This window comes from Equus asinus, chromosome 8 (genome assembly GCF_041296235.1).
Source record: "Equus asinus isolate D_3611 breed Donkey chromosome 8, EquAss-T2T_v2, whole genome shotgun sequence".
NCBI lineage: Eukaryota > Metazoa > Chordata > Mammalia > Perissodactyla > Equidae > Equus > Equus asinus.
In genome coordinates, this window is record NC_091797.1 from 88750203 (window position 1) to 88777542 (window position 27340).

General features: G+C 46.5%; 1 protein-coding gene across 5 annotated transcripts in view; it reads left to right on the plus strand.

Annotated features, from left to right (window-relative positions):
* GRK3 (G protein-coupled receptor kinase 3) overlaps nt 1-24162 on the plus strand; it is a 131601-nt gene extending 107439 nt beyond the window's left edge. For all 5 annotated transcript variants that reach the window (XM_070516290.1, XM_044775667.2, XM_044775670.2 and 2 more), the window contains 8 exons: nt 2289-2355; nt 2813-2913; nt 7449-7515; nt 8539-8634; nt 11828-11990; nt 14178-14314; nt 16681-16794; nt 17877-24162. In XM_070516290.1, the coding sequence (XP_070372391.1) occupies nt 2289-2355; nt 2813-2913; nt 7449-7515; nt 8539-8634; nt 11828-11990; nt 14178-14314; nt 16681-16794; nt 17877-18038 (907 nt within the window). In that variant the 3' untranslated portion in view covers nt 18039-24162. The remainder of the gene's footprint in view (nt 1-2288; nt 2356-2812; nt 2914-7448; nt 7516-8538; nt 8635-11827; nt 11991-14177; nt 14315-16680; nt 16795-17876) is intronic.
* Nucleotides 24163-27340: the final 3178 nt, after the last annotated feature.

Here is a 27340-nt window from a genome sequence, read left to right on the forward strand (position 1 = left end):
GGAGCTTTTCTTTAACATTTTCCAAAATAGAAACAGATCCTTTGGTTTCAGTCACAAAGAATAATCAAGAATACATTGGAAACAGACGTGCATCAAGATTTTTAACTTGAAAGACCAAACTTTCTCAACACTATGGCACAGAACTGCAGAGCTGCGAAGCATTTCCGATCATTGCTTACTGAGTCGGACACGGAATAGCTATATTTATAAAATGGGATTTTTAGGGACAGGGCCCATGTGCTGCAAATGTTTTTGGCATCCCTAACTTTGACTCCAGGCCCCTTGCAGGCCTCCCTCTGGTCTCATGAAGGGCTTTTTAAATTTAGCACAGAGCGTTTCTGGCAGGGCACAGCCGCCCTTCTCCAGAGAGGCAGGACACAGCCCTCCGTTCCGGGGCAGACACGGGCGAGCACGCGAGGGTCGGGAGCTGGTGAGGGGGCCTCTGGCATTGCACTCGACAGCCAGATCCAGAAGGGTCTGCCCAAACGCAGGATCTTCACATAATCCCCTTTTGTACAGTAAGGAACTTTGTGGGGTGGAAAACAGAGAGACTAAGCTTTTAGTAGGATTTCATAAACCTTTACTCCTCTTCTCTCAAACCATGAGCATGTTAATATCCCTGTGCATTTTGCGTAACAGAGCGATATAAGTATGATCCTTTTAAAAAATTATATCTTATAAATAACAAAAAGATACTGTTTGGGGTCGTATCCTATTTGCTTTTTAAAGGCGTTCCTTTTGCATTTTTCTCTTTGGAAACAATCAGGGTGAAAAGAATATTTCCAATCAGAATCTGTTTTGAAAATCACTGTATGTTTGCTTGGGACTAATTCACCTTGTTTAGATTTTTTTTCCCCAAAATTAATGCTTTCAAGGGATGGAAATTACCTTGTGTTTCACTGCATGATAAGAAAGAGAATAAGGCGTTAGAGTGCCCTCTTTTGTACAAAATGAAAATGAAAATATTTAAGACAAGAAATGCTCTGAGATGTAACCATCTCTTCAAGAAATGTTTCGGTGCATGACTTAGCTAATTCAGTAAGGTGGCCAGATCACTGGGAGAGCAAAGAAACGTAGAATTTTAGTTATTTTTTCCAAATCACACTGATTTATGTGTTCAACTTTCTAATCCATTTTATAGTTAACTTTCAAATATTTTACATAATATCTTGCCTCAGATTATCTATGCCTTATAAACAAATCTATAGGGTTAATCATTCTACAGGCATATCTCAGTGTAAGAAAGTACAATCATCTATATCCTTTCTTTAATTTTCAAATAAATAAATAAGGCAATGAGATTTGCTAATTTGCGTATTTAATAGTCTCTTTGAATGGTAAGATTTCCTTTAAAAGCCAGCTTCTCCAGAGTTTTAAAAACGTGGTAAAGAGTGAGAATAATTTGTTTTATATAGTTTATCAAGCAGACGTTCATTTTATAAAGTGAGATTCATCTTCATTAACTTCACAAATGATTACTCCATTAGATACCTACTATATACTGCCATTGTCTTGGCTTTTAGCATATACATCATTTTGGTTGTCCCCTTCCCTGTTTCTGCAAGGGACGTGGCGTTTATACCCATTATACAGATGAAGAAATTGGTTTTGAAGGTTTCTGTGACTGGCTCACAGCCAGTGCACAGACGAGTTGCAACTTGAGCCCGGTTCTCCGACTCTTAAGCCCGGGGTCCCCGTGAGCGGAGCTTGAGTAAGAGCTCTCAGATCTCTGGGTGTCCAGGGACCCAGGTTAGTGTATCTCTGTTATCGTCAGAGGAACGTGTTGCTTAAAATCACTGGTTTCTCGAGGGGAAGCGTGTGCATCTCGGTCCTGTTTTTGGTTTGTCCCTCCTGGGGTGGGTGGTTTGAGGGACTATTAGGCATCTTTCCAAAAAAGAAAATTATATGACAGTTAATATCTCAGACACTAATGTGGCAGATATTATATAAATGACTTTCATTTTCATGGCTACCTGTTGGCTAATTAGGTTTTTTCTAATATTTTAAAATATGCTTTGGAATATGTTGGCTAAAGCGTATTTTAGTGCCGTGATTTCATTGAAGTTAAAGGTGGGACGGTCCAAATGAGATGTAAGTCTTCCTCTTTCAGGATCTAACATATCTGATTGTCAGTTTTTCTCTGGAAATGATAAATGTTCATGGCTCTTGTGTTTCTGTAGTTTTGAATGAACAGTGACAGAACACAATGCTTTACCTATACAGTAGCCGCTGATGGGCGCTAAGTTACGTGACAGCATCTTGTAATAACATGTTCTCTATTTCTACAGTCACAGCCCTTTCAGACAACATAAAACCAAAGATAAGCACGAGATAGACCGAATGACGCTGACCGTGGTAAGGAGATTAAAAACTCTATTTTTATTCGCATTTTAATTTTCGTGTTTCATTCCGTTACAACGAGTGTAAAAATTTGCTTTCTTAAAATAAATCAGTGAAAATACAATCCCTAGAAGAATTTCTGAAAGAAAAATGAATGGAAATAGATGACAAGGTAAAAATCAAGATTTGCCAACCGATAGTAAGAGAAAGGTGCAGAAAACTTGGAACAAAGCTAAAGAGATCAAATCAGAGGGAAAACCTCTGAGGTGCAGAAGAGGAGGAGCCCTCTGATTCTTCTGGCCTGGCCCCAGCCTGTCGATCGACTCTGAAAAGGACTAGTAACTGTTTCGTTTCTTTAGAGTAAATATTTGTGATGAATCTGCCGTCTTCAACACTATCCTCTAAATCTGACTGAGTGTGAGGAGGCTGTGTCCGTGATGCATTTTTGAAATCCTGCTCTTTTTTCCCCCAGAATGTGGAACTTCCAGACACTTTCTCCCCTGAGCTGAAGTCCCTCCTGCAGGGCCTGCTCCAGCGAGACGTCAGTAAGCGGCTCGGCTGTCACGGCGGCGGGTAGGCCATTGTTTCTGCCTTTCGCTGTCTTTACCGGAAAGCAAATAGTTACTTGCCATATATCAAAAGTCTTGCCTTGGGGCTGGCCCAGTGGCGCAGCGGTTAAGTTCGCATGTTCTGCTTCTTGGCGGCCCAGGATTCGCCGGTTCGGATCCCGGGTGTGGACATGGTACTGCTTGGCACGCCATGCTGTGGTAGGCGTCCCACATATAAAGTAGAGGAGGATGGGCACGGATGTTAGCTCAGGGCCAGGCTTCCTCAGCAAAAAAGAGGAGGACTGGCAGTGGTTAGCTCAGGGCTAATCTTCCTCAAAAAAAAAAAAAAAAAAAGTCTTGCCTTGTCCTTAAAAATCTTCCATCTCAATTCAAGGGGAAAAAATTACATGGGAAATAGATGTGTATTTTCCTATGTGTTCTGTAATTAACAAGTTGGAGGGGTCGCTAACTTCTTAACTTGAGAAGTCAGTCTTGTGGGTGATGGGAATGAATTCCGACATTGCATAGTCCATTTGGTTAAGTTTTAGTAATGATTATGTTTGTGATTTTGGCAGTTTCACATTCTGATCAGGTACTCGCATATTTTCTCTCATGCAAAACTAACTGCATCTTATACGTGCTTTCTACCCGCTGCTCCCTCTGCCAAAAAAAAAAAAAAAAAACCCAGACGGTAATACCTGGAAAGCTGCTAGAAAAAGACTTAAGAGAGATCTTTCCCCTCTTTCTCCCTCCGCCATCGCTTGGTTTGCATAAGAAACAACTTTTAACTCATGTATGTGTGTCATAGATGTCTGTGCATGCGTGTGTTTTTACAGTAGCATATGTGTGTATACATATTATATCTATATATTATATGTATATTATATAGATAGCTAAAGAATGTGCTTATATGCATATTTCCTTATTTATTAATTTGAGAAATTACTTATTCCTGCAATAATAGGTAAAGATTTAGCTCAGTTATTACTCTCCATATAGCTGTCCCTTTCCACCACCTCCCAAAAGAGTTGAAGCACTGTTTTTGGTTCCTTTTTCGCTTACCCTTTGACGCTTTAAATTAATGTACTTCCCCAGTGGGCCTTGTTCCCCCACTATAAATAGTGTCTCTCGAGTCCCTAATATATAGAAGGAGAGGTGGGCATCCTGTCTTGCGTTGTGGTCTTCTCTCCCACTGCTTAGTTTCTGGCATTGTTAAGTTTTATTTTTACATTGTCAAATTGATGCTGTTTCTTCCCTCGTCTGGGATCCTAATCAATCTTTGCGCTTTGCACAAAAGGCTGATTTCAAAAGTTGCCAGTGAAAAAGCAGTATTTATACTATATGGCAACGTAAGTGTCATTCCTTACACAGTTTCTACAGAGCCTGGTCATGCACTTTGTTTTATATATATATGGCGTATATATGATATGTGTGTGTATTTATATATATTTTATATATATAAAATTTTTTAATATCTATTTTATGTTTCAAAAGATGATCTCACAGCTGTGGACTCTGTTTTCTCTTTCCTTTCGTGGGGACTCAGCCTACGGGCTCCAGAGAGTGCTGGCCTCCTTTCTCTTCCTGCTCATCAGCACCCTCCTACCAGGCCCTTGCCTTTGTTGGTCCTCCTGGTTTGAATCTGCCGTAGACTTTAAGCCCGTGCCTTCCGCGTTTCTGGGTCTGCATGCTGTGTCCCAGACCCTTCAGCTGGAGCATGTTCTCATGTGAGAAGATGAGAGAGGGCGTGTGGGGTAAACTTTTGTGCTCCTGCATGTCTCAAGTGTCTTCCTGCTGTCCTCAAGCTTGACTGGCCTTTTGGCTGCATCTACAGTTCTAAACCGAGAGTACTTGCCCCCGAACTTTGCAGACACCGCTTTACTGCGCCCCCGTGAAGAGTCAGGGCTGGTGTGGAACGTGGCTCTCAGTCGTGTCGGGACTTCGAGTCCCCCCACTGGGACGGCTCTTCATTTGATTTATCTGACACCTCCTCGCCTCCGTTCCCTTGGATCGCCCCTAGAACTCCTGTTAGATGGAAGCTGGGATTTCTAGAATGGTCATCCACGCTCCTGATCTTGTATATTACCTATGTCTTTGCTTTGATTCTGTTTGACTTTCTGATAGCTTAAGTTTCCAACCCTTTTATTGATTGCTTTTTAAAATCTTTAGCAGGTTTAATTTCTTAAAAGTAGAACCTTTCAGGGTGGCCTGGTGGCATAGTGGTTAAGTTTGTGCGCTTGTCCTCAGCAGCCTGGGGTTCGAATGTTCAGATCCCAGATGCGGACCTACACTACTCATCAAACCATGCTGTGGCAGCATCCCACATACAAAATAGAGGAAGATTGGCACAGATGTTAGCCCAGGGCCAATCTTCCTCACTAAAAAACAAACAAAAAATGTGGAACCTTTCATAGGTCCCCCCACTCATTAGAATAAACACCAGCTGCAGTTGTCTTCGGTTGGATGCAGAGGAAGAAAGGACGAGGTATGAGCATAAGTGTGCATGTGTGAAGGGTTCCATGTACAGAGTTCCAGTCAACATTCTGTCTTCAGCCTGTGCCTCCCCGACTCCCAGCCCCTCGCCCTGCCTCACACTGTGATGAGCCTGGAGCTCAGCATCTCTGCCCCCAGGGCAGCAGTCTGCCACTTTTTTTTTTTTTTTTTTTTTTTTGCTGAGGAAGATTCACCCTGAGCTAACATCTGTGCCAATCTTTCTTTATTTTTTTTGTATGTGGGAGACCTCCACAGCATGGTTGGTGAGTGGCATAGGTCCACACCTGGGATCTTAACCCATGAACCCGGGCTGCTGAAGAGGAGCACAACTCTGGCACTTTTTGCCGTCAGTGTCTGCTCCTCCATCCACTCCCATCTTGTCTGCTGATGGTCCTCTGTCACTCTCTTCCCGGTGGATTTGTGCCTCCACGTTCCCCTTGGATCATTTTGGTGGTTGCTGGGAAGGAGTGAAGTCATGTGCCTGTGCTCGGTCACCGACCTGAACCAGAAGTCTTCTCCCTGGGGTATTTTTAGTTGCTTGGATGTGTATGAGTGCAGGCAGACTTCTTGTTAGCTTACCACATTTAACGTGAGGAACAGTGACGGGCACAGTGTGGAACAGAATAAGAAAATCACCCAAGTGTTGGTGGTGAAAATGCAGAGGGACACAATCTGACTTGGATTTCCTTCCTTCATTCCATAAATATTTGCTGAACCCCCTGAGTGCCAGACCCTTCTTAGTGCTGGGCTGAGGCAGTACCCAGCTAGACATGTCCCTGCCTTCTGGGAGCTTCCATTGGGGGTGGGGGGTCACATTGTGGACACAGTCAGATGATTGAGAGGACCACAGACAGTGAAAGCACAGGAAGAAGTCAACGAGGCAGGGCGGGGCCTGAGCCACCAGCCTTGTGAAGGAGGGCAGACATTCCAGGCGCAGGGGCCAGGGAGGGTAGGGCTCCGAGGTGGAATCAAGCTTCCACGATTTAAGAAAGCAAGAGGAGAGAGAGGTCAGGAGCGGGTCAGCGGGCTGGTGGGCTCGCAGGTTCCCTGTGCCGGGGCCTTTGGAGAGTTCGGAGCCAGGCAGTGGTGAGATCATTGAACAGGACCCTGGGCGCTGTGCCGAGGGGTGGGCTGTGCTGCGGTGGCGAGTGGAGGCTGGGTCAGGAGGCAGGTAGGGCGGCTCCCGTGAGTGGTGGCGGTGGCTTGGGTGGTGGCTGGACGCATTGATGCAGTGCAGGACCTTTAGCATCCTCTCTGTGATCAGAGATGCCGCCGCCCCTCCTGAGCATCGCGTGAGGATTGGAGGTTCTAGGGAGGGCTTGGGCCCGGGACTGACTGGGGGAAGAGAAGAGTCGCGATGGTCTTGGCCTGTTGGCCTGAGGCTGCAGGGGGTGGGAGGGAAAGTCAGGAGTTCCGCTGTAGACTTTTTCACCTCTTCTAAGTGGAAAGGTCGAGAAGGCACTCGGACATGGGGGCCTTGCTTGGGGTGTAGATTCGGGGGTCATCTGCTAGGACAGGGCACTTGAAGGCCCGGGCAGGGTGCCGTCACCCACGGAGTGATGGCAGAGGAAGGGGGCCGAGAACCCGCCCCGGGGCTCAGGGTTGGCAGAGCACCCCTGTGGGGCCTGGGAACTGCCTGATGCAGGCAGTCTTCAAAATACACTGCTTCTGTTCTGCACCCGCTGAGCCTTAACGATGGTCCCCAGGAAAACTTGTTTCTTTGATTTATAATGAGGAAAACTTGTTTCTTAATATATATATCATATATCTGTTTATATATCTGTAAAATAGACACTTATCTATGAAAACTCTTACGTCGTCATAAACTGCAATAAACATCCCAAATAAATAATCATCTAGGATAATATTCCTAGCTTCAGCATACAATATTTCTGAACATCACAGTGTTTCCTGTGTTGCCTTGAAAAACACATATTTTCCTTGCTTTCTTAAAGAACTGGAAGTAGTTGTTTCTTCTGTGTTCTTAATGAGAGACAATTTTTGCCAAACATTTCTTATAGTTCCAACTGCATGCTCACCGCTGTTACAACTCTCTCTCTTCTGCAGCGCACAGGAGGTGAAAGGGCACAGCTTTTTCAAGGGCGTTGACTGGCAGCATGTCTACCTGCAGAAGGTATGCCCCCCGGGACCCCGCCCCGGCTCCCACGGCCTCCACCGTCTCTCCGTCCGTCTCTGCCTCCCGGCTCTGCTCCCGTGGGTCCCCGCCCCCGCCTCCCCTGTCCGCGGTGTTCTTGCTCTTCTGTCCAAGTGTGGCCAGGTGGCTAATTCCCTCTGAGGCCGCCACTCTCTCTTCATTTCCCTAGGTTAAACATTTTGAAAATGTCTTCTGTATAAATTAACACATGGTGCAGTGTTCTGTAGCTAATTCAGATGTCCGCACAATTGAGACATTTTTAGCTTCAGCTCTTCTCGACGTCTTATCTCAATATGTGACTATTTTTATGTAGATCTATGTAAAAATGTGTGAGAAACGTTTGTCATAAACTTACATATACTTTCCAGCCCAGCACCACATAATTTAAGAATTAGCGTAATTGGATATCATCTTTATTTCAAGATATTTTGATATTCTCATGGATATAGGCAAACCCCCAAAATTAGTTTTTTAAAAACATCGTTTGTCAGCTTTGGACTTGTTTTTGCATGAACTCAAACTGTGGAGGATTGATGCTCTGTTAGTCCCGCCTGGTTCGAGTTAGAGGTCCAGCTCTGGTCCGTCAGCATCGGCCCCAGGACCTTTGTGGGTGTGGAGCCCTCTGTCTGGGGCCCTGTTGTACATGAATGCTGCAGCAGCTCGAATGTGGCCCCGTCATCCGAGAGAACGTGCTTTCTTAACGTTGCACCGGGAGGATGGGCAGCTTTGAGGCTTCACTATATTTAATAATTATTTAAGACTTTGAGCATGAATCTTTTTCTTTTTTTACTTAAATTTGTTAAAATCCAGGGCTCCCTTTGGGGCTGTTTCAGTGCGCAGGCTCGTCTGTGAAACGTGTGATTGATTTGTATGAGCTCGGACGCCGTGCTGCCCGGTGCGGCGTGTGGATACCCTGCGCGGTGTCCCCTTTGTGGAGTGGTGGGTTGGGACGGGACCGTAAGGTCATCTGATCCCTGAGCCACACCTCTTTGGGTATTCCAGTATCCTCCACCCCTGATCCCTCCCCGGGGCGAAGTCAATGCTGCCGACGCCTTTGACATCGGTTCGTTTGACGAAGAGGATACCAAAGGCGTCAAGGTACGAGGGTGATGTTTGCTTGTGGTTTTCTGGGAGGGTGGGGGGATTTTTTATTGGGAACCAAACTGAGTGATTGTCTTGGTGTTGGCCTGTTTGTGGCATGTAACTTACAAACGAATATCTGCGTATTTGAAGAACGTGGAAGTCAGGGACCTACATGAGTTAGAAGCTGTGAAAGCTTTCTGTGGACTAATCATTTTATGTTGGACAAACTGCAAAAGGGTCAGAGTTGTATTGATTTGGATATATGTGTGATTGAAATGAAACTGGAATATGTGTGAAGCAAGAAAAACAACTGTGTGATGGCAATTGTACGTCCCCTCGTGCCAAAGAGCCAGGCATCGTAATTCTTCTAAGGATTTAGATCTCTCCGTGTTGGGATGAAAAGAGCAGACAGCAGGAATCGTTTTGCATGTCAGTCAAAGGTGAAATAATCACTTTTTTTTTTTTTTCTCTAATCCTCTGCATTTTGGGAACTTTTGTTCATATCATTATATTTCCAAGTAGACAAGATATCATCACAGATGGTGAGTCAGAGAGGAATCCTCCGCTTCTGGAGGCTAAGTCGAAGTGTATCACTCGTGTCAGCGTTCATCTGCCCCCACTTTCACTGCTGCCCCCGCATCTCCCCACTCCCTCCGCGATGCTCCCTGTCTCCTCTCAGCTGCCTGCGCTTATGCCCTTCTTCTGGTGGCCCCCCTCATTTTTCCTCTCAGATCCTCCCCTCCAGAAGGCTGCAGCCCCGTTAACACACACACCTGCGAGGCGCAGAGAAAAGAGGGACACGTCAAACGCAGGGTCCTAGCGGGAGGTGTAACCAGAGACACACAGAGCCGGCATCCGTAGGATATGGGGACAGAGGTGGCTGGAGGAAGGTGTGAAGATGGTGGGGAAGGGAGCAGCTGGCTCGTGGGGCACGAGGAGTGCAGCCGGGGTCTGGGAGGCAGCGGAAGCTGTTAGAATTGGCGGTGTCAGGAGAAGCGCTGGGTCCAGAGGACATCAGGGTGTTTGCAGGACCAGCTTCCCAGGAGTTGGGGCTCAGGCAGGAGGGAAGTCAAGAGGGCCACGGCCACGTCTGTGGTCTGGAGCAGTGGCTCGCCCGGGGACAGCAGTGTGACCAGTGCCCAGACGTGTACCCCGCTAGGCGGCGTCTGTGTCCTGGACGCCCAGTCCGTGTCAGGTGTGTTAGCGCCTCTCTGCAGCAGGGCGTGTGGACAATCCATTTCCAAAGTTACTTAACAGGATTACTGCTGTCACATAGACTCCTGTCACCAGATGTACTGTTGTCCATCAGAGGGACTAAAAATAAAACGGCCGTCACGTGGGAGCCTGTGAAATGTTTTGATGGTAAAAGAGAGTCTCACAAAGAGGTCCTCTTAAGTTTTGTCACTCATAGTCTAGGCTTCAGAGTCACAGCCTGGGCTCAAGTCCACACTCAGCTGAGCGAACCGGGACCCTTCAGGTCACTTCCTGCCACCGCGGGAGTCTCACCTGGAACGTGAGCGGTTCCATCGCCACGATTTCTCTCGGCATAAATGAGACGACCTGGGGAAGCCCCCGACATACAGTCAGCGCTCACACGAGGAGCTGCTGTTATGTGGTTTGGGCTTTTCCTGAGCAACAGCCGAGAACCAGCACGCTTCGAGTCAGAAGTGGGGGTGGCAGGGCGGCAGCATGACGAGGAGCCCGGGTCCTGGCCCCAGGTGGCCTCGTCCAGTGGGAGCTGCATTTTAAGAAGCCATCTATTCTTTATCTTTGAAAAGGGGGCCCAAATCGTACATTGTTCTTTAAGGAAAAAGCTCACCTCATGTAAATATAAATTTTGTTGTTTATTTTATTCATTTTTAACAACATGGGCTGGGTCGTAAAGATGAGGCCTTCCTGAATCCGTGGGAGGTGGAGCAGTTTGTACGTGAGGCAGAGTGGACCCTTCCAGAACAGCTGCTTTGGAAAGGAGGGTGTTTTTACTGTGACTCTTCAGGGCTGGCCCAGTGTCCCTGATCAGGGTGCTCTTCTGGCCTGATGCTCCAGCACCACACCACACACACACACTCACACACTCACAGACGGGTGTGCACGCGCCTCTGGTGTTCACACTCTGAACAGCCGAGCATTTGAGCTCTGGGCTTGGTTTGGGCGTCTGAAGGAAGCAGGAAGGGGGAGGCTGTAGGAATCAAGCAATCTTCGATCAGCACGTTATGATAACGGGTCGGTATGAGCCGGAGGGGCCGCCTGGATCGGGAGCTGGGCCCACGTGCTTCCGGTGTCGACTCATTGGCTGAAGGCCTGCGGCCTAGTGCTTCAAGCTCGCTCGCTCTTTTCCCTCTAGATCACGCACCTTTCTACTGTCCATCCTGTACCGAGGCAAGAGAGTGAGCAAATCATGTTTCTAGAGAGATTTGGGCTTTCGAAAGGCAAACGTGTTATTTTCCATCAGTGGGATTGCTCGCCTTTCCGGCACCAAACTGTGGCTCAGATGCATAAAACCATTTTCCTTGCTCATTGTCAGAGTTCAGCCTCACCTAGGGGGAAGTGTGAAGAATTTTGAGTAATAGTTTGGAAGGGAAATGTTGTCCTTAAGTGTAGTTTTTATTACAGCAGCTCTTAAAGGCCACGCGGCCTGAACTCTCCGTGTATCTTAAGCTTTAGACCCACTTGTACGTATGATCAGGCTGTTAGACTGGAATTCAGTGGGAGGTTCATGGAATGGATGGTAAATTCCTAGCTTATCTTTTGGTTTTCTCACTTCTCAGATTAATTGAGGTGGTTAGAAAGCCCTCCTGGCTTCTCCCTTGTCATTGGGTCTGAAACCTTAGGAGTCTACTTTCTTACTTTTATAAATAAAATAGCCTTGCCATAAATAAAATTTTATGTCATTAGAATCTTTTAATACTTTAAATAAAACCCTCTATATGTTAGTTTTCCCTGGCAAAAATGTAATGAAGAGAGCCTAGAAAAGTGGGCGGAATCTGGCAGATCCAGGAACAGAAGTGAAGTGCTCATCAGTTCTAACCACTCGTGGATCCCGGTTGCCTGATTGTCCCTATAGAGATTTGTGACAACGAATATCCATTGTCTCTGAATGATTATATGCTGTCGTCTAGTTATCTTCCTACATGCAGTTACGGTGCTTTTGAATCTGTTGCCTTCGTAAGTATGTTAAACCATAAACCTCTCGATTTCTTAAAATAAGCTTCTTGACTGCGACCAAGAGCTCTACAAGAATTTCCCCTTGGTGATCTCTGAGCGCTGGCAGCAGGAAATTGCCGAAACCGTTTACGAAGCAGTAAACACCGACACGGATAAACTCGAGGCCAGGAAGAGAGCTAAAAATAAGCAGCTCGGCCACGAAGAAGGTAAAAGAGCGAGTGTGTCTCGAAGTATTTCCAATGCCGTGCATTTTCGAAAGTTCTCGTAAAGCCGAAAAGGCGTTTGGGTCATAAAGTACTTTCCAGTAGGGGGAAATGCCATAACCTGTTTTAGTTTTTTCTGGCTGGAAAAGTTCAGTTTAATATATCAGAGTCTTCGGTTGACATAAATAAAAATATGTCAAGACAGGCAGCAGTGTTTTGTGGTGTGTCCTCTTATCTTGGAGCCTTCAGATTCTTGGTTTAAGGCTCTGCTGTCACCACCGTGACATTCTTAATGATTTTTAAACAGGGGGCCTGCATTTTCCTTTTCCACTGGGCCCCGCACAGTCTGTAGTTGGTCCTGGTCAGGAACTTAGCATCACAGGGCACTTGTCCAGAGATGGAAGTGTCTATAAATACATTTATGTTATCAACAGCATTGAAGAATCGCACAACCGTATTTTGATTTACAATATTTGAGTGCCCTGTGAGGATTTTCAAAGCAGAACTCATTACATCCAGTGTTCAATAAACCATTTATTCTTGACGCACCACAAATCGTCACTCTTGATTTTTTCTAAGACCTTATGAATTTTATATACTTCAATTTATTGTGGTTGATGATAGTAAGATATCACTTCGTTTTACTTCTAATTAAAGACCTTTGCGAGGTGACTATAGGACAAGAATGACCAGAGAGAACTTCCCTGTGTAATAGATTGCCTCGGTGGGGCGTCTTGCTGCGGCGTCATCATCTTATCAGCAGTTTCCCAGTAGCTTTTATCCTTACTCCTGGCATCGGAGTCACCTGGGCACACCAAGGGGACGTCACAGCCCTCTGACCGCGCACACCTCCCTTCTGCAGAGAAAGGGCCCTTATTTCTAAGCTCTTCCTTAGAAAACAGGTCCATCGAGAGCGCTCTGGACTGTTTGCCCAGCAGATTTTACACAGGAACTTATATCCATGGTAATTTGCTCACGGGCGAGCCACGATGGCACTAAAATCTTGACAGATTGGACCCAGAAAAAACGCACGTCTTAATGACCTTGTTGAAGTGGCTCCTTTTCGTTAGAGCTGCCGTTAGAATGGCTGGCGGGGGAATGAGTCGGTCTCCCTCTGTTGGGGAGTCATTTGGGCATAGCTGGGTCTCGGTTGCAGATCTCAGAAGTTTTCCTCACGGAACATTCTAGCGTGGGCTCAGATCTCAGAAGTCAGCATCCAAGGCTGACACTTTAAATGCCCTTTAGAAAGGCAGACGCTTCTGCTGTTAACATGGCAGCTCCGTGGAGCTCCCCCCGTCGCCTCCACCCCGCCTCGTCCCCTCGCCCCTGGGTTCTTCCCCTCCTGCCCGTGCTCATGGGAGGCACCGTGGGGATGGCCTGTTTGTTTACAGTCTGAATGTCCTCCTTAGAATGTGACCCTGAGGGTGAGGAGTTTGTCTTTTGCTCATTGCTGGATCCAGAATGCCCAGCACACGCCGGCACCTAGGTGTCCACGTAATAGTTGTAGAATGAATGGGTAAGGGAGTGAATGAATGATGTTAGCATGGTCACCAAGGCCTTTAATGAAGGCAAAGCCAGCCACTTCAACTTAAGCTTTTCTTTTTTTTTTTTTAAGAGACAATACTTCCCTATAAAAATGTAATCAGGGCTCGACATGAGTCTGAATTAGCCTGGTCTGTCTACGTAACCATATATTTGGAGGATAAACATAATCTTAAATCTAGGAATGAACAGTTTCTGATCCTTGTGTTACTTTGGCTTACTGGACGAGAAAACCCCCACTCTGTTCTTTTTTATAAGAGTGAAGGGAGATCCCCAGTCCCACAGGAAGGTGGGAGTGCTGTGGGCATAGCTTGAATGTAACGACTCTCTCTTCTCCAGTTCTCGTTACACCCGATAAAAATATAGCTTGGGAACAAGCTTTCGCCCTCTCAGAACCATAAGCGAACATCAGGAATTTATCAGAATATTGAGCAATGGCCATTTCCTATACCAGTCGAGGGTTGAAGAAGCCTGTTGTTCAGAGTCCCAGTAAACACGCATTTAAAAACAGAAATCGTGGTTTCTGTAATGTGTTAGATTTATGCAAACTTGATTTTTCCAAAAAGCGTGTAGTTCCTTTTCTCTGAGAGTAACGGGGACATCCTGTCCCAGCGCCTGTGTGACTTCTGGTTATTTTCTGCTCCTCAGATTACGCTCTGGGAAGAGACTGCATCATGCACGGGTACATGCTGAAGCTGGGGAACCCGTTTCTGACTCAGTGGCAGCGGCGATATTTTTACCTCTTTCCAAACCGACTGGAATGGAGAGGCGAGGGGGAGTCCCGAGTAAGTCTCGGGGGCGGGCTGGCCACGTGCGCCGTCTCCTTCTGCCGACCGTCACCTGGGGACTTCAGATGGCTGACTGGCTGCAGAAAGCGTCCTCCGATGCTCGCTCTATTTTAACTCGTGTGCATCAGATTTTAATGTGCAGACTTTAATTTTTAAACTTCTGAGTCAAAGGAAGGATTTCGTAATATCTGAAAATAGACCGTGCCGTTCGCTGAGGTCAGGAGGCTGGAGGGCAGTTGGGTAGATCCTAAAAGAAAGCAACTCCGGGACGTCGGAGTCAGACAGAGGCGCTTAACTCCACAGCTCGGTGTCTCTGGGACTCGGAGCACATGACGTGGACTGAGCCTCAGTTTCCTCATCTGTGAAATGGGAGAAATAGAAATGATAACAACTACAATTTTTGAATATTTATCTTTGGCCAGATGCTGTTTAAAAAAACGCACATTTAATTTGCTTAGCAGCCTTTGAGGGTCCAGCTCGTGTCGTAAGGGATTTCATACATTAGACGGGGAGATGCAGCTCAGGTCCTTTAGGAGCCAGTGTTTGTGAACAAGCTAACAAGAAAGTTCTCGTCCACGCTGTCTCTCTTGGCAAGTCAAGCAGCATTTATTGAGCACCTGCTGTGTGAGGAGCGCAGGGCCTGTCACCGGGGAAGGCACCCCCCCAGGCAGAAGGCGTGTTTCTGCTCTTGGGGAGGGAACGGCCAGTGGGAAGCGGGACAGCGGGCCCAGCGGTTAACAGGGAGGGTGATGTCCCGGATGTGTGGGAGGCTGCCCCTCAGTGCCCCAGCGGTCAGACGTGTGGACGGCTGTAAGCCCGAGTCCTGTATCTTTATCTTTGAGTTGGGAATGTGTTTTCTAAATCCCTCTTGGTGAGGACGCCATTTAATTAGGAGTGATTGCCATTACATGTCACCACATTCTTTGCAGAGAAGCAAGATCTTCTGTCACTAGTGCCACAGAAGTCATTTTCTTTTTTTTTATTGAGGAAGATTAGCCCTGAGCTAACATCTACCACCAGTCCTCCTCTTTTTTTTTTTGCTGAGGAAGATTGGCCCTGAGCTAACATCCGTGCTTTATATGTGGGACACCTATCACAGCATGGCTTGCCAAGCGGTGCCGTGTCCGCAACCGGGATCCGAACCAGTGAACCCTGGGCCGCTGAGAAGTGGAACATGTGAACTTAACTGCTGCGCCACCGGGCTGGCCCCAGAAGTCATTTTCTAAAAGTTATTGTATCTAGGATCTGAGTTACGATTAATAAGACTCTTTGGGGGTCCTGAATTACAACTCAGGTGATGGTAGGTGGTATATAATATAAAATATATAATATTATATAAAATAGATATTTTCTTTGTATATATTTATATATTATATATATTATTTTGTTTACATATTTATATTTTACTATTTTATAATTTATATTATATAATACTTACCAGGATCTGAGTTATAATTTGTATAGATCTTATTATATAATTCTATAATATTTCCATATATATTATAATATATAATATTTCCAGATAATGAGTGGCCCTGATCATATTTTGCATTTATTGTGCTCTCTGCTGGTAAGTCACTCTTGTGCACGTTGAAAGGAAATTGTCTTACTTTCAGGATGTTTGAAAACTAAAAAAAAGTCTTCCTGTGTTTCACATCGGATGCAATAAATTATCTTTAAGAGTCAACGTTCAGCGTTCCATTCGAGAAGCTACATGATATGCATGGGTGGCTTCCTAAGTGTAAATAAGACAAAAGGAAATGTGAGAGTTGATGGTGGTGGTGTTTGTCATTTAGGGTTTCAGGCGTATTTATCCAAACAAACATAAAATGGTAAGGTTCCCCCGACACTCTAGCATCCCCTTAGGCAATAGTGCGATAGCCCTGGTGTGACATCTTTTAAGGCTGTCACCGGTATTGAGAAGATCATTGTGATGTTCTCAGGCTAGCGTTCCCTGACATTCACTGAGCTGCGGGGTTGAGACTCAGCCCCATGCCTTTGCTCGAGTAAGTCCTGTCGCGCTCCGCCGTTCCCTCACGGCTGTGTTGATCGAGTTTACGGAAAGCATCGATATGGTTCCTAACCATCCAAAAATCAATTCTGCGTTGAGGGAAATAGCTTTGCTCTTCTGCCTTAGAGAGACATTCCTTTCTTTGCGGTTTTCTCTGAGATGTGTTAATTTGAACTTTTCTTCAGGTTCTTTTGTAGCCATTTCCTCCCACTTCTAGAACATTGTCAAAGAAAGAAAAATACCAATTTTTTTTTCTAAGCTTATCATTTGGGGTGTTATTTATTCATTTAACTTAAGAAATCCTGAAATAATGTGAAGTAATTAATCATTTTTTTTTTCTTTTTATGGTTAGCAAAATTTACTGACAATGGAACAGATTCTGTCTGTGGAAGAAACTCAGATTAAAGACAAAAAGTGCATTTTGTTGCGGATAAAAGGAGGGAAGCAATTTGTCTTGCAATGTGAGGTGAGTTTTCATGTCGTTTTTCCTTAGACGAAGGTTAGAACAGTTAAATAAATATTCAGCAAAGATGGCTGCCTGGTGGGACAACATTTTCTTACCCTATGCTTTATCACTTACAGACTTTGCAAGAAATCCCAAGGTACAAGTTCTCAGCAAATTAACTTTTTTTTTTTTTTTGCTGAGGAAGATTTGCCATGAGCTAACATCTGTGCCAGTCTTCCTCTATTTTTTGTATGTGGGACACCTCCACGGCATGGCTGACGAGTAGAATAGATCCATGCCCAGGATCTGAACCTGTGAACCTGGGCTGCCAAAGTGGAGCACATTTAACTTTAACCACTCCGCCATGGGGCCGGCCCAACAGTTATTGTTAAAGGAACAAATATTAGAAAATGTGAGGAGGAAGTACATGGAATGACTTGATGACTTGATCTGGAAACTCTGTGCAGTGTGTCATAGGGGCCTAGAATTGTATTTGACACGTGATTTTCCCAGATCTTATATTTCCTCACATTCTAGCTTGAGGTTTGCATGGTTAAATAAACATGAAGTACCAAAGGGACTCCTCTTGGAGAAAGGCCATCTTTCTCTCCCCAAATTTCTATCGTAGCCCAAATTTAATTCCTGAGCACTTTTCTGCTGGGGTACGGGCGTGTGTGTACAGAGTGTATTTAGAGAGAGAAACCATGGTAGATACAAAAACGTGATTAAGAGCTTCAGGACTGCACTGCATGCGGGGAGATGCTTTTTAATTTGTCAGAGGTCCTGCTCACGGCTTGTTTTTAGACTTGAGTTGTTCTGGAAGTCAGAAGTCAGAGGCGGTCTCTGCAGAACCTAAAGGCACTGGTTCTCCGGGGACCTTGCATGGGGATCGTCCAAGGGGCTTAACCCAGCCCTGCCTTCTCTCTGCAGAGACCCTGGAGTGGGTCACTGCATGAGTCACTGCTGATGGCCCCGCGGTGGGGCAGAGAGATAGAGGGTGCTTTCATGGGGGCTTCCGAGGACCCTGGTAGTGACCAGAGGCGTCCGCGCCTGTGGCCGCATGGGGAGGCTGTCCCGACTTGTGCCTGTGTGTTTCTGTGTAGAGTGACCCCGAGTTTGTGCAGTGGAAGAAGGAGCTCACCGAGACCTTCACGGAGGCCCAGCGGCTCTTGCGGCGCGCCCCCAAGTTCCTCAACAAACCTCGAGCTGGGCTGCTCGAGCTCGCCAAGCCGCCCCTCTGCCACAGGAACAGCAATGGCCTCTGACCTCAGGGCGGGGAGGGCTCTGGGGACCACGTGCCTGGAGGAAGTCCACCCCGGCTGCTGCCAGCCCTGGAAATGGGTCCTTTGGAGAAGCATGAGGAGTCGAGGCTGGGGTCCCTCATCTCCGGGTTTCTTCCACCGTTGGGAAGACCCAGGACCCCGAGATGCTCCCAACAGGAGCCGTGAGCACGCTCAGGCTCGGAGTCGGCCCACCTCCCCTCCTGCGTCCTCCTGACGCCACCGCATCTGTCCGCACTCGAAACTACTGAGGACACGAAAGCTCTTTTTCTTTGCTACACACATATTTTGGTATATACGAACCTAGAACTCCAGATGATTCCTGCTTGTCACTTCAATTTATATGGCCGATGTCAAACGTATCTTAGACTTGCCCAGATGGCATTTGCCTGTCTGCAGTGTTCGGTAATGGACTGCCCCAGTCCATTTTTGTCATATTTTGTCTATAAACAGCCACTGCTGACTCTCTCTGTCTCTGTTCCATGCTGCTGAGGGAGGGGGAGATCGACCGTGTGTTTCTTCTGTGCCCTCGAGAACCGACTTCTTCTTGTCCTGTGGTTGAAAGCTGAAGATGTTTTCTAAAGAGGTTGCGCTGGGGCCACACAGGTACCGGCCCGCCTCTGCCAGGGCCCAGGGCCTGGGGACCTCGGGGCGCATGGAGCCATTCGTCACTGAAGGCGTCCAGCGGTGGATCCTCAGAGAGGTGGACGGTGATTCTGAAGGAGACGCGGTAGAGGTCTTACCTTTAGGACAATAGCGATTTTTGAGAATGTTCGAGTAAACCAGCAGCGCTTTCACGGGTCCGGGTGTGTGTGAACGCTTGTGGGTGAGTCTCTCGGGTTTCACCAATAAGCAGTCGTGTGACGCGGTAATTCTGGTCCCTTCTGCCTGCCCTCAGGAAATATAGGAGTGATGGATGTGTAAAGGAAGGAAAGAATTGCTCTGTTTGCCATTTTAGTGTAATTTAAAGTGAGTTTTATTGAAAAAAAGAATGCTGAAGAATGAATGTGTCAACAAGGGTTCACTGTGTCTATTGACTCTTGTCCTGGGTCTGTCCGTAGGGAATGACACTTTGCACCGGTGGGTTCTGTGACAGGACCCCATCTGAGCGTAGAGGCCATCTGCCCATGCCAGTGGCTCCTTGCCGTGCCCTGCTCGTGTCCCAGTAAAGTGCTGGGTTAGAAGAACCAGAGTGCTTCCCCACGAAGTCCCCCATGTCCTCAGACTAAAAATGATAACAGTAATTTTAAGAGTCCACATGTTTGTCCTGTTCTTAGTGCGATTTTGTTGTGTGTCTCTAAGTGAGCCACTAACAGTGTACATGGCTTGACATTGTGATTGTCTGCTCCCCGTCCTCGATATTTTCAGTCGTCCCAAATCCTTGTTTGGACATTCGTGCGCCATGTTCACTGAGAAAATAAGTACTTTCTAGTGAAATTCTATTTTGAAAATTTGGAAGATAATTGCTGATAGAGTCTTTTATTTCATAGGAGTTACTTTGGAAAAGAAACTCTGAGGGTCACTGTCCGTCTCAACTACTAGTCAGAGTCTAAATTAAAATAGGTGTTCTGCCATCTGCTGTGTGAACATAGGGGAGGGCGTGCTATTTACGCGGGTTCCCCCAATTTAAAAGGGAAGACTAGTATTCAAATTCTGTTTAAAGCCAAAGCAAAAAACCGCCAGAGACAGCAAAGCAATTGTTCTTTATAAAGAGGGCGCGTCCTCCCAGGCGTGGCTGATGACGGCTGTCACCGCGTGGTCGCCGGCTCCATTGCCAGCGCCCACGTGCTCAGCACTCAGATTGAGGAGTCGCTGTGCCCTAGGCCTCTGCTGGACAGGGTGACGGGCGCATGGGGAGGGCACGGGGCCTCCTTCAGGGTCAGCGTCGCCCATGTCACACCTAGGGCGATAGCTATGCCAGTTTGCATTTCTGAAAAATATGATATTTGCTCTGGAGTAAAATATAAGGTTCATCTCTCTTTTAGAAAAGAAAGATGAATTGGAAGATATCCTGAGAGTCCTTTAGCCTCAGACTTATTCCTGTAAACTTGTATGCCCCCCTCACGTTCGATGTGTAATGACCTGGCTGAGAAGTTCGTTACAGGGATGCAGTTGACCACAAGAGCTGCGGGGGATGCGGCTGGGCGGCCTGTGGGGCGTCTCTGCTCTGCTGGGTCTGGTTGGCCGTCCTGGCGAGGCAAGTCTTCCGCCCGAACTGGTGCCTGCAGCCGTTCTGATGGGGTCCGTGTTTCTGCTGCCGGATGCAAGACCCTTCCGGGACCCCTCCGTGCCTGCGCCTGGTGCCCAGGCGGTCACAGGAGTTGGTTGGTTTGCAAGTCTTGGTAGATGTGGCTGTTCTTGGTTTTCTATGTGACCCTTCCTGTGTTTGACCATTAAAAAGGACAAAATTCAGCACAGTCTTCTCATTATTTTAGATTTATCTGGGCGGGATATTTTAATATTGTCAAAGAAGATAAGCGAAGTTGATATTATTTTTATAAAACTGTGTTATAAGTCTTGATCTCATAATTCAAAGGAAATGAATAAAGCAAAACCTAGAAATAATAGATTACTTTAAGCTGCTATACAACGTGTATGGAATAAATTAAAAACTTTTGTGAATCCAAGGTTATTTTTTTTAACCTAAAACATTCTCTTTGGTGCATTTATTCCCCTTGTGTTATTGGGGTTCCTGGGTTTTCTTTCTATATCACATTGAAGTGTGACTTTTCAGCAAGACTTCTAGAAATTAGCATCGTTTCACTGCTGATGCAGATGTTCTGCTGTGACGTGTCTCTGATTGGTCGACTCACTGTTGTTATCGTCTCAAATTCTGTATCTGCAAAGAAGGGGCCAAAAGCTGAGTCCTGTTGGGGGAAGGAAGCATTCTGCTCAAGAAAGAGAGCGACCCAACTGGAAACAAGGGCAGCAACAGCAATGATCTATTTTCAAGCAAGATTCGGCTTGATTTGCAGTTTGAAATATGCCGTACAGATATTAGAAACAATTGTTTTAAGGCCCTCAGTGGCCATTAAAAAATACCGTTTACCCACCGACAATGTGATCTGTCTAGATTAAAAAGATCAAAGTGTGGTTTTTTTCCTGATGATTGTTTTCATTTCATTCGGAATTTATAGTTGGGTCAGTTCAATACAACATTTGACTCTACAGTGGAATTGATTTTTCTGCAGTTTCAAAATGTTCACAAACCGAGAAGAAAACGAAATTCTCAAAGTTGGACTTTTTTCGCCTCATGTCTATCTATAAAAAATACTTTGCAATGTGCTGAGGTGAGATAAGCCTTATCTTGTATGATTGGAGCGTGTGGAACTTTTTCTCGGTTCTGTTCAGGGCAGTGTTTCCGGGTCACTCAGAGATGCTGGAGGGATGAACCCCGCCCCACCCCAAGGGCCTGCCGTGGTGCTGGTGCCTGCAGAGGTGTGGGGCTTCACTGGGTCCGTGACAGGTGGTGGCTGGGAGGTGAGTGGAGTGGGTGTCTCGGAAAGAAGGCTAGTGGTGGAGATGGGGCAAAGGGAGAAAGGAGTTAATTTGCTGATAAAAATCATTCCCTTTATCCCCTAAAGCACTCAGGAGATGACTGAGTTAAACTTGATGTTTTGGGTTTTTTCCCCTTTTAACAGAGGAGTTGAGTAGTAATTATTGTAAGACTTGGTCACTTTATTTTTGAATATGGAGCTGCTGGATTTAATAACAGACCGATTGCTTTCCATCAGGACTTTCTGTAGAAATTAGGCCGTGGCAGCTTGTCATCCAGCATCGCCGGAGAGGGCTCACGGGACCCAAGCTGACACCCTGTCTGCGTGTCACCTTGCAGCCAGTGGAGGCCAGAGTGGGGTCTGGGTGGCTGTCGGGGCATCGCCCTTTGCTCAGCTCGGACACTTGCACATCCACTGACGTTTCCATAAAACCTCTAGAAGATAACGGGACCCGTGCCCATTTCTAGAGGGAGCCGTGATCGTTTAAATTTTCAAAATTCTTTTTCTGAGAGATCTCACATGACTTTCCCTCCCAGCTAAGGTTGGCTTGAGAGCCTTGAATTAATTGCTTAGATTCATGTTAATATGAATATTTTTATCCAGGCCACATTTTTAAAAATTGTACTGTAGAATTAATGAAAGTTGAACTCTAAAATGATCCTCCTCGATTTCCTCAAGTCAGTGGACTTTGGATTTCCTGTGCCCCCGAAGATAAGAGAGCTGTTCCAACAGCGGAGTACCAGGGATGGGACCCCGCAGTGTCCTAGGGCCTGGAACGTGCAAATGGCCCGCCCCCTCGCCAACCCTTGGGCCGGGTTCCTGATGGGGCTGGGGTACCATTGATCCGTAAATGCAGCACCCCAAATTTTAAATTGCCTTTATTTTGAAAAAACACACTACAGAAAATGGGTTAACAGTGTATACATTTCATCAGAAACATAGGAAAAACCCTGCATTTTAGAGATAAATAACTCATAGCAGAGCTCACTTCTTGTACCTAACGGTCTCAAAATCTCTGAAAACTGGTAACTATGCTTCCATTTTTTATTCTATCCTAATATAATATGCTTTGCTGTAAGGGTAGGGAATGGAAATATTTCTAATCATGTATTCATATTACAAAGGACTTGAAATTTGTTTCTTAGTCGCTTTATGTTCCATGATGTATATATTATATGTGGTTTACAAGCTAAACACTAGCCAATTTTTTGTTCTGTTGTTAAGCTGTATTTTTCTATGTTTTCACTAATTATAATAGATTTGGCTTTTTTTCTGGGTAACATAAAGAATTGCTAAACTACAGATATATATAAAACAAGAGTTCTATTTTAGCACAAAAGCCTTTTATATTATTTATTGAATCCTTGAGTTTGTTTCCCTCAGAAACATTCCTTATCATTTCTGCTCCTTTTTATGTGTATAGTTTGTTATTTAAAGGAATGACCGTCCTTTCTGTTTTTCACAAAATAAAATCGAAATATTGCGTGTAGCAATGTGCGGCAAACGGCTCTTCTCACGGGCTGTGACTATTTTCGACAACAGCGCATCCTTCGGTCTGTGCGGAGAGGCGTCTGCTTTTGGTACCATCTGCAGATAACTGGCTATGAAATACTGCTTCCATCTACCTCTCCAGAAGGCCGCCTGCCTGTTGACAGGTGCCCAGAATGCTCTACGCTAGACTGGCTACATTATAAAAGAATTTCAATGAAACCTTTTGGTGTAATTCTCTTGTGACGTATATTGGTTTTTAAAGGCACCACCTCCTCCAGGGCCCCCCAGTGGGCGGGGCCGATAGATACATCCTTTCTGGACGGCTGGCCTTCGGAGCTGATACTCCGATTGTGCCAAATCCCCACAATCACTCTTCCCGTCACCTCTAGACTCAACTGTCGCCCCTGCTTTGTCAAGCGCTGGATGGAAAGTTCCTACGCGACACCATTCTTTCTAACTGGCCAGCTGTGTTTAAGAACACTGATTCTAGGAGTGGCACGTTTAAATGTGACTCTTTCCCCCTCGCTGTTTCAAAATGGTTTGGAAAATGGGGTCATAAAGGCAAATGGCCTCGTATGTGATAAAAGCTTTACTAGAGGTCTCATTTTTGAGCGGACCCTTCAGGATTTATGTGAAATAGAATGGGGATCGGGCCCTGCGAGGGGGGTTGCTCCCCACGTGCTCACCTTTGCTCTGCCTGTCTTCCTAGTTGCCTCGCCATCAGTGTGGTACCGTATTTCCTGTATTCTTGGTGAAGTGTGATACCCTTAAAGAAAGAAATCCGTTTTCTATTGTGCATTGGTATACACAGTGAAGCCAGTGAATTAGATATTGCAAATCTAGATATTGTACCAATAAAATTAGCATTTGTTTTTATCTCTTTTCACATCGATTGTGCCAGTGGGAGTATGGCCCTCTCTCCGTGTACGTTTACTAGTGCACGTCTGAAACAGCAACCTATGAGATGCTGTTCCGAGTCTGTGGTCACCCGCCCGCGTGTGCTGTGTCACCGTCGGTTAGTGTCAACATCTTTTAGTGATTCTGGAGCAGCAAGGCTGGTTTCCTGTGTTGATAAATTGCTTACATAAATCTCAATAAAACGAATCTGTACAAAGATACTTCATTCAGTGTTCTGTTTTCCCGCCGCTTAAAAACTGTTTGTCAAGCTGTTAAGACATCAGAATGTGACTCATTTTAAAGGATCCTGACTTTGGGGAGAATTCGTGCAGGGGCTGCTACTATAATGAGAAAGGGGGCTGCAGTAGAGCGTTTCTGCTGATTTCCTGCGTTGTTGGAAGCTGGACAGCATCACAGGTTCAGAACCACTCGTGCCTCCAGGAAGACGTGTTGCCAGGAAAGAGTCTGGAAGGTCCGGGCCTTGAGGAAGGCCAGGAGGTCCAGCTCATCTCCAGTTTGTCTAGGAGCTACGCCACGCTCCCCAGCGTACTCCTGGGGCGACCTTGGAGTTCTTCCCAGAAGTTAAGACCCCTCACTCTCTTTACCTGCTCCCACACAGACGTGCTGAGAGACCCCATGGTACGTGTCCCTTTAAGCCAGAGACCCAAAGAGGTGGTGGTCCCAGCGCCACAACCGCCTGAGCAGAACTGTCTGTCTGTGGGTCCACAGGTGGAGGGCGTGGTGGGCATTTCCTGTCCTTGAGCCAGAAGTACCGCCTGTCTTTTGCTCGTTCAGGAAGGAAGGAAGTGGCAATGGATCTGTATAGCCAACCAGTTTCCCTGCAACGTATTTGTGTTTGCCCATTTGAAAACCGTTTAACCAAATCGTTGACAGGAGACCCAGCTATGGAGTGGGTGGTCCACCCCACGGCAGCTCCATAATGGAGCCGTCGCTCTGCTGCATTCCGTTCCCAAGAGCTGCTCCTGAGAGCCGCAGACGTCAGTCACTCCTGGGCACCCGGAAGGAGGGGAAAAAGTGCTGGAGACCCTATTCCCAGCACGGTCACTTTGGGCATCCTCTTTGGTCCTCAGTTTAGTCATCCCTAAGTTGAGAGAGGAATTCCATGGTCTTGAAGGACCATTCCAGCCGAAAACATCCTCCAAGTTTCTGACTGAGGCTGTGTGTGAGGGACTCAGGCTGTGCGTGGAGGGCAGAAAGGAAATGCTCCCACTGCCTGTCCCATGGTTGTGCCCACGTCACCTTATGGATGACGGTGTTACTCTCCCATTGTAAACCGTGCCTTCCCTGGTCCGCGAGTCCCTTCTGCTTTGCCGGGGCAGGAACCACGTGTTGAATTCAAGGAGGGGAATCTAACAGCTCCACAGCTTTCTCTTCCTGGCCCCTGTTTACCAGTCTGGATGCTGGAGATTGAAAAAAAGGTTTTCAGTCCGAATTATTCAGGCTGGCTGTGTCCAGGGATCAGATTAACCAAATAAACCCCTGAACCTTGACTTTGCGCTCACAGACGCAGCTTCGGAAGTGCACTTAATCAATAAAGTCCACCAGGGGGCATTTATTTAGTGGCTCCTATTATCGGATATGTAACAGGCAAAATGGGAGACTGAGGCAAATAATCGTGGCAAGGAGACATTTTGCCTAACATGGACGCCCCAAATAACTGGTTTTTACATTTTTACTTTTATTCTTTAGCCTTGTTTCTGAGTAAAATGCCCAGTTCTTCACTTACGCTTTGATGTATAGACACAGTGTCGACTTGATGGTCAGAAAACACGTCTTTCTTGGCTAGAAGGTGCTGAGTGGTAGAGGGTGGTGGAGTCAGCTTGTCTGGGAGCTGAGCTGGGCTCCCCGGCTACCTCCCAGGGTGGCCGTGGGTGGGTTCCTCAACCTCTCAGTGCCTGTGTCGCCTCATCTCTGCAGTGGGATGATGGACACACACATCCCAAATCTATCATAGATTTTCTGAGGGTTTAATCAGTTGGAACATACACAGTGCTCGGAATGCTGTGTGACAGTATTTCCTCGATGCAGACCCCCTTTTATTCTTATTAATATTTGGAACTGTTTGTGGATCCACAGCAGTATATTGTCAACTCACAGCTCCGGGTTCTGGAGTCCCGTCTCGTCTGCAAGCCCACCCACTGGCAGGACCTGCTCCCCATTCTTGGGAGCTCAACGCCGGGCTGGGAGCCTCCTGGAGGGGGAAGGACCCGAGGTGCTGCCCCGGCTGATGATTCTGAAACGTGCCCTTCCGTGGGTGTGGGTGCAGGTCCTGAGCGACAAAATGCTGCTTTTCAGTTTACGTAACTGAAATGTGCTTCAAAGCGCAGATCTGCACCCGCCCTACCTTGAACCTTGAACTGCCTGTCGCGGGGATGTGCTCGTGGTTCGACAGTCAGCTTTGAGCTCGGGTCTCTGGTGCAGAAGGAAGTTTTGATCGCGCTGCTTTTGGACGGTCGTGCCTCTTCCAGGAGAAGCAGGTTCTGTGTCCCCTCCGGCTAGCAGAGGATCAGCTGGCCTTACCGCTTCAGTCCTGAGCCATCCAGCTCTTGAACTTTCCGTTGCTGTTTCTGTGGGGTCCCCTTTCCATACTCATCAGGTGAGCTTGCTATCGGCCGGGCCCGGAAGATGGAGTCACAGATGCAAGGGCCTGGCGTGCAGCCCTCACTGGCCTCTTAGTGTTGCTCCGAGCAGTTCGCTGGGAAGGAGTCTTAAGGCTCGTCATCAAACTTGAGAATTGAAGGTTTAAGCTCTTAGCCTCTTCGCCAGAGATCAACACTGCCGGGAGCACCAGTAGTGAATGTGAGTTATAGAAACCGCGAAAACAGCAAGGCGTCTTCTTATTGTCTTGGTTCAGGCTGCCTGACAAGTCTTTTTAAAAAATGTCAACTGGGTAACATCTAGAATCATTTTAGGCTTTAAGAAACAATGGCAAGAGGAAAATGCCAGGGCAATCACTAAAAGGATAGAAATTGTGAATAACTTCCAAACTGGGACAGAGAAAAATTGAAAACGAGAAAGAAGTCTTGATCGATTATGAGTATTTAACTCTCGTTTGTTTAAAGACACACAGAGTTCAGACGCCGTGGAGCAAGGGCAAGGGGAAGATATTTGCAATATGTAGGACCGAAGGACTAGTGTGGATGACATATGAGGAACTCCCACATCAATAAAAAGTCAGCTAAGCCAATGGAAAAGTGGGCTGAAGGCAAAAGACGATTCACAGAAAAGGAAATGTCAGGGGCCCAGAAACATGAAAAAATGCACAACGTTATTAGTAAGCAGGGAACTGCAAATTGCTAATTTCCATTGCAGAAAGAAATTTTAAATGAAAACTCTGATCGTTTGCAAGTGCTGGTGAAAATGTGGAGTGGCTTGTACTCT